Genomic DNA, 13,836 nt, shown 5'->3' with positions numbered 1-13,836 from the left:
ATATATGCTTACCAGGGTTATATCCTCTGTTGGATTGATCCCTTTATTATTAGTGGTGACCTTTATTGTCTCTTGTGATGGCCTTTATTTGAAGTCTATTTTGTCTTACATTAGGTTTGCTACCCCAGGGTTTTATTTCATTTCCATTTGCAGGGAAAAAATTTTCCCATCCCTTCATTCTCATCCTGTGTGAGTCTTTTGTTCTGAGGTAGGTCTCTTGTAGACAGCATATACTTGGGTCATGTTTTCATATTCATTTAGCTACCATATCTTTTGATTGGAGCATTTAATCCATTATTGATGGGTAACTATTTATTGCCATTTTAGTTCTTTATGCCTATGTTTCTCTCTCTCTATTTCTTCTCAATACAGCAGTCCCTTTAGCATTTCTTGCAGTGCTGGTTTGGTATTGATAAACCCCTTTAGCCTTTCTTTTTTGTCTGGGAAGCTCTTTATTTCACCATCTATTTTGAATGATAGCCTTGCTAAATATAGTAATCTGGCTTTTCATTACCTTGAACACTTCACACCATTCCCTTCTGGCCTGTAGAGTGTCTGGTGAGAAATCAGCTGACAGCCTTATGGGAACTCCTTTGTAGGTAACAGCTTGCTTTTCTCTTGTAAGAGTCTCTCTTTGTCTTTAATTTTAGCATTTTAATTATGATGTGTCTGGGGATGGGTCTATTTGGGTTCCTCTTGCTTGGGACTCTCTGTGCATCTTGAACTTGTGTGACTTTTTCCCTCACCAGGTTAGGGAGTTTCCTGCCATTATTTCTTCAAATACATTCTCTATCCCTTGCTCACTTTCTCCCCCTTGGTACTCCTATGATGAGAATATTATTACATTTCATATTGTCCCATAGCTCCCTTAAGTTTTTTAACCGTTTTTCATTTTGGTTCTCTGATTTTTTTTTCTACCCTTATAATTCACTGATCTGATCCTCAGCTTCCCATAATCTTCTGTGTATTCCTTCCAGTCTGTTCTTTATTAATACTATGTCATTCTTATTTCGTTTTTTAAAAATATATTTTATTGATTTTTTACAGAGAGGAAGGGAGAGAGATAGAGAGTTAGAAACATCGATGAGAGAGAAACATCGATTACCTGCCTCCTGCACATCTCCTACTGGGGATGTGCCCGCAACCCAGGTACATGCCCTTGACTGGAATCGAACCTGGGACCTTTCAGTCTGCAGGCCGACGCTCTATCCACTGAGCCAAACCGGTTTTGGCCATTCTTATTTCTGACTGCTCTTTTTTCATAGTTACTATATCTTTTCTCATACTGCTAAACATCATTGCCATCATTATTCTGAACTCTTATCCGATAAATTTATTATCTCCATTTCATTCAGCTCTTCTGGAGAATTCTCTTGTTCTTTCACTTGGGCTTGTTTTGTCTTCCCATTTTTCCTGCCTATTTGGGTTTGTGTTTATGCATTAGATATATCTGCTGTGACTTCCAATCTCTAATGCAGGACAATGTCAGATGCTGTTTGTGACTGGCCCTGAGCATCCTGTTTGGAGCTATCAGCAATCCACAGCTTATGGCTTCCTCCGCTAGGGCTGGGTGCCTTTGGAAAGAAATAAGATGTGCACCACAGTCTGCTTTTTCTAGCCCCGGGCCAAGAATTAGATCAGGCAAAGACTCAGAGCCTCCAGAGACCAGCTTCTTCCTACAGTCTGATTGTTATTTAGTCTTGATTAACCTCAGGCTATCAGCCACAGGTGGGGTGACAGGTTTTCCAACAGGGTGGGTCAATTGCTTCTGCCTGCATGCAGATTGTTATTCTCAGTCTCTCTCTTTTTTTAAAAATATATTTTATTGATTTTTTTACAGAGAGGAAGGGAGAGAGAGGAAGGGAGAGAGATAGAGAGCCAGAAACATCAATGAGAGAGAAACATTGATCAGCTGCCTCCTGCACATCCCCCACTGGGGAAATGTCCGCAACCCAGGCACATGCCCTTGACTGGAATCGAACCTGGGACCTTTCAGTCCGCAGGCCGATGCTCTATCCACTGAGCCAAACTGGTTTTGGCTATTCTCAGTTTCTTAATGGGCTCAGAAACTCCACAGGGTGGAGCTGGGGATTTTCTAATAGGGTGGGGCAATTGCAAAACATCTCTACCCCCAGGCAAAAGCTGCCTGAATGGTAAAGATCTGCCAGAGAAAGATGTCCTCTGCAATATGAGGGAATGATTCAGCACAGGAATTTGGGGTGTCTACCTTCTGAACTCTAACCCCAGAACTCCCAACCCTGGCTTCTGCTCACACAGCTCCAGTCCACTCTGCCCTCCCTGTGCTGGAGCCCAAGGTGAGTGGCTGCACACAAAAATTTGTGTGTTGGCCCTGTAAGAGTGTGCTTGCATTTCCAGCCATCTCTCCCTGACAGACAGAAACCCTACTGCTTTTCACAGCCAGATGTTATGTGGGCACCTTTCTCAGTTCTGGTGCTCTGGGCTGGGGAACCCTGCTTGGGGTTTAGACCCCAGAGTTTTCAGTGGAAATGCCCCACAGCTGAGATATCCCTCCAGAACTTCAGCTTCAGTCTGTGGGAGCCTGGCCAGCCCTTTTGTGCCTCCACATTTATTACCAGTTTCTATATGGTCTCCACTTTCCATCCTTGGTTATCAGTGTTCATTTCAGCTAGTCTTCAGTGGATTATTTAGGAAGGTTTTTCTGTATTTTAGTTATAATTCCAGTTTGGTCCTGGGAGCATGTCAGTGTAGCTTCCACTTACTCTGCAGTCATTTGGAATCTCCAGCTTCATTTTTGTAGACCAACATGTTCTTAATTTCACAGTTAACTCTTATTTGGAATCTCTTATTCTTGTACACATTAATTTTTCCACCACCCCGTAGCTATTTTAACCAGAAAGTGTTTGGAGAGCAGAAAGGATACTTAATTTTATTGTATACTAGAGGCCCAGTGCATGAATTCATGCATGGGTGGGGTCCCTCAGCCTGGCAGGCGACTGAGGCCTATGGGGGGGGCCAGCTGGCCAGGGGAAGGGGCCGAGGGAGGTTGGCTGGCTGGGGGGAGGGGCAGCTGGAGGTTAGCTATGGAAGCGCACTGACCATGAGGGGGCAGCTCCTGCGATGAGCGTCTGCCCCCTGGTGGTCAGTGTGCATCATAGCAACTGGTCAACCAGTGGTTCTGGTTGTTCCAGTCATTTGGTCATAACGGTCACTTAGGCTTTTATATATATATAGATTCTATCCCTCAATGAAAATAGCCTTGTCATTTTTTCAAATTTGAAAGTTATACATGAACAGTAGCCAACTCAAACATAGAAAAATATGAAGAGGTATATAATCATTCCAAGTCTCACAACAAGAGATATCACTCACATTTGATCGATTTGTTTCTAGTTATCTCTCTGTGTTTCCTCCCTCTGTGATCACATACCTAGAATCACATACACACATTTATTATGTAGTATATATGTTATCATAAAGGGACCATAGCATATGTTTTCCTTCACAGTCTCTTTTTACTTAACTAATGTATCATGGACATCTTTTCACATCAATATGGATCCACATTCTTATTTGTAATAGCTGTATATAATTTAATTGCATGGATATTTAACCAGTCTTCCATTGATGGGCATTTAGGTTTTTCCTGATTCTTTGCTACAGTAAATAGTGCTGTAATGAAGATTATTATATGTACATTTGTCCTCAGGCTGAATTTCTAGAAATGGAATTGTTGAATCAGAATTTTCATGTTCAACATTTTGATCACTATTTATTGTTAAACTGTTTTTCATAAAGGTTGTAAAAAATGCAAAGTTCACAAATGTTAGGTTAAACTGTCTGATTCTTCATGTTCCACCAATACTAGATATAGTTATTTTAAATAAATCTTTGCAATCTAGTTTAAAAATTGTATGATTTTATCTTACTTGATGTCTAGTGAGATTGAATATCTGTCATCTGTTTATTAGCTGTTTATGTTTCTTTTATTTGCCTGTTCTTTTTCTTTCTCCATTTTGATAAATGATTTTATTTATTTTTTGTAGGAACAATTTGCTCTGTAATGGGCTTAGCCTGAAATCACTTGCTGAGACTGTTTTGAACTTTCCCCTTGACAAGTCCCTTGTACTTCGTTGCAGCAACTGGGATGCTGAGAATCTTACGGAGGACCAGGTACTTCTTATCAGAGTGCTTGAAGAATGGAAGAGACACTGGTTGTGAAGTATAATTGTTGTTAAAGTCCTAATCCTCAAATATAAGTATTGGGCAGAAGTGCCTTAAAATAGATTCCTTGTCTGATGAAACCAAGATAATTGGTCTAAAATAACGCTTAATGAAATTTTAGGAAATGCAGAAAATAATTTTTAATTTTGACGTTTAAAAAAATGGATTGAGACCATAGCACATATGGCCAGGGCTTTTGAACTAGTGGGTTTTATTATCAGTAACTATAGATAATAAAACACTAGATAACATTATCAGTTACAGTCAAATGTCAGTAACTGTAAGTCTTTCCTCTTAGGCTACTCAGTTTCTCCATAGATGAATCTTCTAGTCTTCTGCTCAAGAGGTATAAGCCCCACAGCCTACATTCTGATGGCTGAATGAGGGAAAGGTGCTGCTAGTCTTACCATTCAGTACCTAGACTTTCCCGGAATCCCCTCTTTTTCAGGTGACATTTTGCCTCCAACCTCCACCATGCCTGGTTTTACTAGGTCCAGATCCTCTGTGATTTAGCCATTATATGACTTGAACTTGTCAAAAACCAAATTCTACACATTGAATAAAACAATATGAGTTTATTTATTTATAATATATTTTATTGATTTTTCACAGAGAGGAAGGGAAAGGGATAGTTAGAAACATCTATGAGGGAAAAACATCGATCAGCTGCCTCCTGCACACCCCCTACTGGGGATGTGCCCGCAACCAAGGTACATACTCTTGACTGGAATCAAACCTGGGACTCTTCAGTCCGCAGGCTGATGCTCTATCCACTGAGCCAACCCAGTTAGGGCAAGATGAGTTTATTGTAAGGGTTTCAACTTGCAAGCCGGGAAATTCAAGGCTACGGGAGCAATGAGTTCTGAGTTGCTCACAGATGATGGTAAATGCAGAAGTTATTTGGCTTTTTCAGCTTATTGGTTGTCTAGTGGTCTTCTTCCTTATTTGGATCCGGGTAGCTGAGACAGGAACAAGGAAGTCCAAAGATGGTATGAACAGACTTGGTGTTTGGGTATTGGTTGGCGTCCTCTGCTAATTTCTGAGGAGAGCTATAAATATTCCTGCAATTTATGTTAGGTGAAGTTTTGTTTTCTTTAATGTGCCTGCTTTGGCCCGTTTCATTTTGTCCCTGACATAAATGACTCCATTTTAGTTTTTTTTAAAAAATATATTTTATTGATTTTTTACAGAGAGGAAGGGAGAGAGATAGAGAGTTAGAAACATCGATCAGATGCCTCCTGCACACCCCCCACCGGGGATGCGCCCGCAACCAAGGCACATGCCCCTGACCGGAATTGAACCCAGGACCCTTCAGTCCGCAAGCCGACGCTCTGTCCGCTGAGCCAAACCGGTTTCTGCTCCATTTTAGTTTTGGTTTTATAAACTTTTACTCTTTTGGATTAGAGAAGGAGTAATTGGCCCTGTGGTATAAAGAGGTCTGGGGTTTAAGTGTGCTTTATGGAGACTTTCACCTTATCCTTCTGTTTTCACCCCTACGTGTATCCTTGCTTTCACAAACTGCTGCCTCCCGTTCCTTATGCTTTGCCATTCTTTGTGGCTCAGATTAATTTGATTTTTAATTTTTGGCTTCTACCCCCTATAATAGGTCTAGGTTTCAGCCTTCTCTTGGTGGCCAAGTCAGTTACCACTTGTTCATCCTTCCAAAATGTTGTTAATGGAGTTAGCAATAATTAGTATCTTAAGGTTAATATTATCCTGTGAGAGAGTTCTAGGAATCAAATTATGTGAAATTGGTTTCTACAGCCATTTCTGATTTGCTGTGATCCTGATCTTCGTTTGTTCATTCATTCCTTATTTGCTTCCTTCCTCTTAATAGTTTTACTGAATTGTCTCTCGGCCTTTTGACTAAGATCAAGTATAATAGTTTTACTGAAACATAATTCACATACAATAAATTTCACCCATTTAAAATGTACAATAAATGGATTTTAGTATATTTACAGTTATGCAACCATCATCACAATCTAATTTTAGAACATTTTATCACCCAGGAAAAAAACCTCGTGAGGATGCGGATTTGAAAGCCCCCGGCAGCATCCCTGTTTCCTCCCTCCTCCCCCAACAGCTAGGTTTGGTGGAGTTGTTTGAAGCACAAAAGTTTGTATTTTTATAATAGATTTTTATTGATTTCAGAGGGGAAGGGAGAGGAAGGGAGAGAGAAATAGAAACATCATCATCGATAAGAATCATGGATAGCCGCCTCCTGCACGCCCCCTAGTGGGGATTGAGGCCACGACCCAGGCATGTGCCCTTGACCAGAATCAAACCCAGGACCCTTTGGTCCGCAGGCCAACGCTCCACTGAGCCAAACCGGCCAGGGTGCACAAAAGATTTTAATTTTGATCGGGTCAGTTTTTTATTTTTAAAAAATTATTCATGCTTTTGATTTTATATCTAAGAAATCATTGCCTAACTCATAGTCATAATCATTGGCTCCTCTGTTTTCTTCTAAGAGTCTCATGTTTTAGCTCTTACACTTAGGTTTATGATCCATTTTGAGTTAATTTTTGTGTGATATGAGGTAGGGATCCAACTTTATTCTTTTGCATGTGGATGTCCAGTTGTTTCAGCACCATTTGTTGCAAGTGCCTTGGGTTTTTTTTATCACTTGAAAAATAATTTGTTAAAAAGCACTCTGAACTTTTCACATTGAAGTACACTCTTTTCCAGTGGGAGACAACTTGCTATAGATATGTAGATTGTTGGGTCTAGATGGAAATTTTATTAAGCATTTAAAAAATCCATACTAATAGTTCCATTTACCAGGCTTATTTTTGTGTGTGTGCTTTTTAAATTTAATTTTTAAAATCCCCCCCCCATCATCATTTATCCCCCCAAACCCTCTTCCACCTTCACCCACCCTCTTCTCCACTGCAGTCACCACACTGTTATTTGTGTCCATGACTGGCTTGATTATTACGGTGAATTAAAATAATCTTAGCCCAGCCAGTGTGGCTCAGTGGTTGAGTGCTGACCTATTATTAACCAGGAGGTCATGGTTTGATTCCAGTCAGGGTACATGTCCAGGTTGGGGGCTCAATTTCCAGGGGGGGTGTGCAGGAGGCAGCCAATCAATGATTCCCTTTCATCATTGATGTTTCTATCTCCCTCTCCCTTCCTCTCTGAAATCAATAAAAATATATTTTAAAAAATAATAAAGTAATCTTAAAGTCTTTATAGCCTTTTTGAGAAAAGCTATTAATTATACCATTGACTACATCTATTTATGATCACCTTGCTTGTAACCAGTTGCTTGGGAGAATGACTTCTCATTATTAAATAAATAAATTCCAGAAATGGGCTTTGTGATTTTTTAAAAATATATATTTTTATTGATTTCAGAGAGGAAGGGAGAGGGAGAGAGAGATAGAAACATCAACGATGAAAGAAAATCATTGATCGGCTGCCTCCTGCATACCCTGTACTGGGGATTGAGCCCGCAACCTAGCATGTGCCCTTGACCAGAATCAAACCCAGGACCCTTCAGTCCACAGGCCAACGCTCTATCCACTGAGTCAAACTAGCTAGGGCAGTCACACAGGCCTCTTAATGAATGTTGGTCTCAGCTGTTCTAAATGAGACTATCCCCAAAGCGAAGTTCGTGTACTCGTTGTCATACCTGTGGTAACTACCCTACTCCAGAGTTGAAAAAAAATCTGTCCAGTGGGTTTGGTAGCATATACAATGAAATTATGCAAACAGAAAGAAACCTCACTGATTTATATAGATTAGGATTTTCAAGCATTTAAAGTAAGTCATTATTTTAATTATTTTAGTTAAAACATAGGGAACATGAGGATTCATTACACTATTTGATTTGCTTTTGTATAGTTTTACATTGTTCATAATAAAAATTTAAGAAGATGTCTAGGTTATCATACAATGTGAATTAGACCTGAGAGTTGTTTACATCTTTGTGATGACTTTGAAGTTGCTCTCTCTGGTTTGCCTTCTAGATTCCACTGATCTCTGACTTTTCTCTTCAGGTAATTTATGCTGCCAGGGATGCCCAGATTTCAGTGGCTCTCTTTCTCCATCTTCTTGGATACCCTTTCTCTAGGAATCCAACTTTAGATGAAAATGATGACCTCATTGGCTGGAGAAAAGTTTTGGAGAAATGCCAGGATTTGGTAGACATCCCATTCCGAAGCAAAGGAATTAGCAGATTGGGAGAAGAGGTTAATGGGAAAGCAACAGAATCTCAGCAAAAACCAGGAAATAAGAAGTCTAAGGTCGATGTAACGGTGCCAGGCAACCATCAAGGGAGAGACCCCAGAAAACATAAAAGAAAGCCCTTGGGGGTGGGCTATTCTGCCAGGTAATTGACTTGTTTCCTGTCTAGTAAAGTGTCAGAGGCCCAGCCTCCAGCAAAAGGCACATGTGGTATCTCACCTTGGGAGTGGGAGGAGGCATGTGGTAAAGAAGCAAAGGTTCTTCACGGGTTATTCTTCCTTCAAGGACATTTGGAGCTATCCTTTGATTTATTTTTGTACTTTCCTCCTTTTCCCCTTTTACTTTTTTTTAAATCTTCACCTGAGGATATTTTCCCATTGATTTTTAGGAAGAGTGGAAGAGAGAGGGAAAGACAGAGAAAAACATCAATGTGAGAGAAACACATCGATTGTTTGCTTCCTGCATGCACCCCGACCAGGGCCTGGGCTGGGGAGGAGCCTGCAGTCAAAGTATGTGCCCTTGACCGGAATCAAACCTGGGACCCTTTGGTCTGCGGGCTGATGCTCTATCCACTGAGCCAAACCGGCTAGGACCCTTTTTACTTCATTGTTGGGCAGTTGGGGTGGAAATGAGGAGAGCTTAACTTAGCTTTCTCACTGACCCTGATGACCTTAGACCTGTACTTTCTCCAGTTATAAATGAAGGTATAATTAATTATTCCTGCTTGCTTCAGAATAGCTGTGAAAATGAATAACATGAAGTGCCTCATACTTTCCAGAAGAAATGTGTCATCTGATTTCTTGTTCATTTGGTATTTGACTATTTAGAATGGCATCAGCTCTAAGCCAATGTTACTCTCTAGCCAAGGAGACTTTTCCTGCCCTAGCCGGTTTGGCTCAGTGGATAGAGCATCGGCCTGCGGACTCAAGGGTCCCGGGTTTGATTCCCGTCAAGGGTATGTACCTTGGTTGCGGGCACACCCCCAATGGGGAGTGTGCAGGAGGGAGCTGATCGATGTTTCTTTCTCATCGATGTTTCTAACTCTCTATCCCTCTCCCTTCCTCTCTATAAAAAAATCAATAAAATATATTTTTTTAAAAAAAGAATTTTCCTGTACAATTTATGCCCGTGTTAAGAAAGATGACTAATAATCTCTGGTCCCTGTAGCAAAGTGCCTTCAGGAATTGGATAATTAAATTGAAGCAAGTGTTGCATTTGAGCCAGAAATAAACCCACGTGGCCCTCGTTACTTTAACCTGAAGTTCTTTCATTTTAATTTACTTTGTTTAATCCAGTGATTACTCCAGAGGGCACTTTTCTTGGTGCTCTGTTCCTGCTTATTTTCACAATAGAACCTAGTCCCTAATGTCCCAGTCCATGCATATTAAAACTAGAAGTTTAAGCTCTTCATTTTTATTTCTGTTTCCTAGCCCAATGCAGATGGAGGCATTAATATGCTTTCTTCCCATGTTTAGTTTTGTTGTTGTCCCTGGTGTTGAGAATAGCCTGGCTCACTAGGAGAGAACATGGGAAGATGACTGATGCCTTGACCAGTAGTTAGCTTTCAGGTTTAGCCCTCTTTCTCCCTTCCCTGCAGAAAATCACCGCTCTATGATAACTGCTTCCTCCACGCTCCTGACGGACAGCCCCTGTGCACCTGTGATCGAAGGAAAGCTCAGTGGTACCTGGACAAAGGCATTGGAGGTTTGAGATCCAGCTGTCATATTTGATCTGTGAATTAGGTTCCTGTGGGCACTGGCAGGAGTGGGAGTGAGAGGAGGGGGAGGGATGGACAGAAGTTGGCAGAGAGACCTTGAGTCACATGGGACGGGCCTATTCAAGACCCAGAAACAGTGATGTTTGCCAGGACAGCTGAGAACAATTAAGGTTGTTTTTCTTCTCTGGGGCACAGCTGAGCAGGCAGATACTAACTAAGACTTCTTTTCTCTAAGAGCTGGTGAGTGAAGAGCCTTTTGTGGTCAAGCTACAGTTTGAACCTGCGGGAAGACCTGAATCCCCAGGAGACTACTACTTGATGGTTAAAGAGAACCTGTGTGTAGTGTGTGGCAAGAAAGACTCCTACATTCGGTGAGTGTGGGTTGCCGGCTTGTCTGTCTCCATGGGAATTGCCTTTGTCGCCACATGCAGAGCCCTCAGGGGCCTTGCTGGCATCTGCCCACTTGGCTGAGAGACAGGTCCTGAGGGTGGATCCCAGTTTCCCTGAGCGTTTTGCCACTCGGCGTGGCCTTGCTCTGGTGCCCCTCCCCCTCCTGAGCCCGGTTCTGAGTTTCCGGAACGCAGTCCTCTTCTCAGTCACGGCTTGCCAGAAAGAGAGTGGGTCCCTTTTGCTCACCAGGGAATGGAGAGCAGTTCCTTCAGGAGCTGCCTTTCTCTCTGTCATTATAAGCCTCCCCCGAGGGGCTCGCAGGCTTTCTGCTCTGTGGGACTGTTGGTGCAGTACCCGGATGACCCGAGCCTCCCTCTGGAATAGTCTGGGAGGGCCGTTCTGTAGTGAGGTGAAGCTGCCTGTTGAGCCTGGGGTGCCCAGACACAGGCTTTCTCCTGGGCTTCTGGGGGGTAACTCACGTTCTTCCTTCCTCCCTTGAAAAGTGAGACAGTAGTTGTTGCTGCCAAGAGTTTTTCTTGAGAGCTTAGTTTTTAAGAAATAATGATGGACTTTGATGAACCAGGGAAATAATCTTAGAGTAAGGGATTCTTCAGATGAAGGAAATTGGCTTTTTCAAGTTACCTGGCTTCCAGGATTTCAGGAGTAGAGGTTACCTGCTACATGCTTTGAGAGAGTTGTTTTCCAGCTGTTAAAGGCCATTAGAATTTCTTTTCATTTCTCTGATACTTTTCCTTCTGGGAGCACAACCTTCTCAAGGTTTTTAGTAGCCTCCCCCTACCCCTGGCTCTCCCCTGAAGCCTGAGAGCAGGTGGTCTTTTCTCACTAAAGGAACTTAGGGCATAGGTAGGTAGGTGGGCCGAGTGGAATAGGTAGTATGTTTTTACGTCCTCCCTGTCGGGTTGTGGTACCCAAGGCTTCACAGTTATGTTCAGGCCCAGATCAGAATCCTAGCAGCCCCCATGCTAGCTACCAGTGTGTTCTGTGTCTCGTGCTAATGAGCACTGCCTTCTGGGTGGGCTTGTTCAGGAAGAACGTGGTCCCACACGAGTACCGGAAGCACTTTCCCATTGAGATGAAGGACCACAACTCCCACGACGTGCTGCTGCTCTGCACCTCCTGCCATGCCATCTCCAACTACTATGACAACCACTTGAAGCAGCAGCTGGCCAAGGAGTTCCAGGCCCCCATTGGCTCTGAGGAGGGCGTGCGCCTGCTGGAGGACCCAGAGCGCCGGCAGATGCGCTCTGGGGCCAGAGCCCTGCTCAACGCCGAGAGCCTGCCTGCTCATCGAAAGGAGGAGCTGCTGCAAGCTCTCAGAGAGTTCTATAGCACAGACACGGTCACAGATGAGATGCTTCAAGAGGCTGCCAGCCTGGAGACCAGGTACAATGGGCAGTTTTGGTCAGAGAAGGAGTGAGGATTAATCCAGTGACTACTTAGTGGGAACACTTGCCAGGGAGGGGCGAGCGGGGAGGGGCCATTAGTCATTTAGGTGCAGTGCATAATCTCATGATTATCCAGGTATCTAATGGCTTAAAATATCACGGAACAATCTATTTGAGAATTTCCTTTCTATAGGAAACCTTCCTTTTATTCTTGACCCTTTAAGTCATATACTTACATCTATTTTCATGATTAGCAGGAAAGTTGAAATGCAGTAGCGTTGTGATTTATATGTTCAGTGCTGAAGTAAATTCTCAAGTCAGCACACAAAATGAAAATAGTGGTCAGTAAATGCCCTCAAATCACTGAAGTTGCCCATGAAATACAGCATGTGTGGTTTTGTATCTCACCTCATTCAGGTCTGTGGGAATTGTGACAATGGATTCATGTTTCCTGTTTCACCTGCACTCCAGGGTACTGACCCACTGTTGGAATGCTGGCCAGAATTCTATTACTATTTTCTCCTCTTTCCTTCCTTCCTTCCTTCCTTTCTCAGACCTCCTTCTCCATTAGTACATAGTTGAATTCATATGCCTTAACTCAGTGTTCCTCAATGAGAAGTTTGTGGTCTTAAGAAATGAATGGGTCCGCAGCTCAGATGATAAAAACTCTGGGCCACCTGCTATAGTTCGACTTCCCAACTCACTTTCTTCAGAAGTCCTAGGGGTTGAAATAATTGAACTGAAGTTCAAAAGGCCCTGTTAGTGATGCTGGTTGCCTGTAATATCTATACTAATAATAGCCTAGGGCCGTCAGGACCTAAACAACCAGACAGACGACCAGTCACCAGGAAGTGCATGGAGCACCTCTTGGTCCTCCTCTGCAGCCACAAGACCGGAGGCAGGTGGGCAGCCAGGGCGGCAGAGTGGTGGGTGGGGTGAGGCGGGCACGGCGAGGTCATTAGCCTCCCAGGGCCGGGCAGGATGCCTAATGACCTCACCACTGCCACAGCAGCTGTGGATCAGGCCTAGAGAGAGGCCTGGAGGCAGAGCCAGGTCCTGATCAGTAACCGCCGGGGCTACTGGCGAGGCCTGGAGAAAGAGAGAGGCGGGGCCTGATCAGCAGCTGCTGTGAATCAGGCCCAGAGGTAGACTCAGAGAGAGAGACAGCTGTCAGCGGGCCATTCTGAATGTCCCAGAAGAGCCAATGGCTGCCTAGGAGGCGGAGCTTTTGACGCCAACTGGCATAGAAACCAACCAATCAGAACCAAATCTGGTTGAACTGCAAAGAGCCAATGGCTGCCTAGAAGGTGGAGCTTTTGACATTGACTGGCATAGAAACTGATCAGTCAGAGCCAAATCTGGGTGAACTGGGAAGGCAGAACCAAAGGTGAGGGCTGAGGAGGGGTTTTAAGGGCAACAGCTGTTTGGTGTAAGGTATAAGAAAGCAGTTCAATTTTTAAAATTATTTTATTGTTTTTTTTACAGAGAGGAAGGGAGAGAGAGAGTTAGGAACATCGATGAGAGAGAAACATGGATCAGCTGCTTCCTGCAACCCCCCTACTGGGGATGTGCCCGCAACCAGGGTACAGGCCCTTGACCGGAATTGAACCTGGGACCCTTCAGTCCACAAACTGACACCCTACCCCCCGAGCCAAACCAGCTAGGGCGTGGTTCAATTTTTTAATAACCGGTTTGGCAGTATAGTGCACATGGCTGGCTATCAGTCCAGAGACAGGGATTATTTATTTTTGTGCAAAGAGCATCCCCTCCTGGCAGAACCAAGATGGCGGCATAGGTTAACGCCGGAGTTTGCCGCCTCGAACAACCATTTCAAAAGTGAAACTAAAAGACGGAACGGACATCACCCAGACCCACAGGAACGCTGGCTGAGTGGAAGTCCTACAACTAGGAGGAAAGAGTAACGCA

General features: G+C 43.4%; 1 protein-coding gene across 2 annotated transcripts in view; it reads left to right on the top strand.

Moving 5' to 3' along the window:
- Positions 1–13,836, top strand: part of EXD2 (exonuclease 3'-5' domain containing 2) — a 79,742-nt gene that overhangs the window by 54,804 nt on the left and 11,102 nt on the right. For both annotated transcript variants that reach the window (XM_015562039.1, XM_006760761.2), the window contains exons 4-8: positions 4,026–4,152; positions 8,211–8,542; positions 9,995–10,101; positions 10,350–10,485; positions 11,552–11,908. In XM_015562039.1, the coding sequence (XP_015417525.1) occupies positions 4,026–4,152; positions 8,211–8,542; positions 9,995–10,101; positions 10,350–10,485; positions 11,552–11,908 (1,059 nt within the window). The remainder of the gene's footprint in view (positions 1–4,025; positions 4,153–8,210; positions 8,543–9,994; positions 10,102–10,349; positions 10,486–11,551; positions 11,909–13,836) is intronic.

This window comes from Myotis davidii, unplaced genomic scaffold, assembly GCF_000327345.1.
Source record: "Myotis davidii unplaced genomic scaffold, ASM32734v1 scaffold17, whole genome shotgun sequence".
Taxonomy (NCBI): domain Eukaryota; kingdom Metazoa; phylum Chordata; class Mammalia; order Chiroptera; family Vespertilionidae; genus Myotis; species Myotis davidii.
Note: the sequence above shows the minus strand (reverse complement) of the source record. Positions and strands in the feature narration are given on the sequence as shown.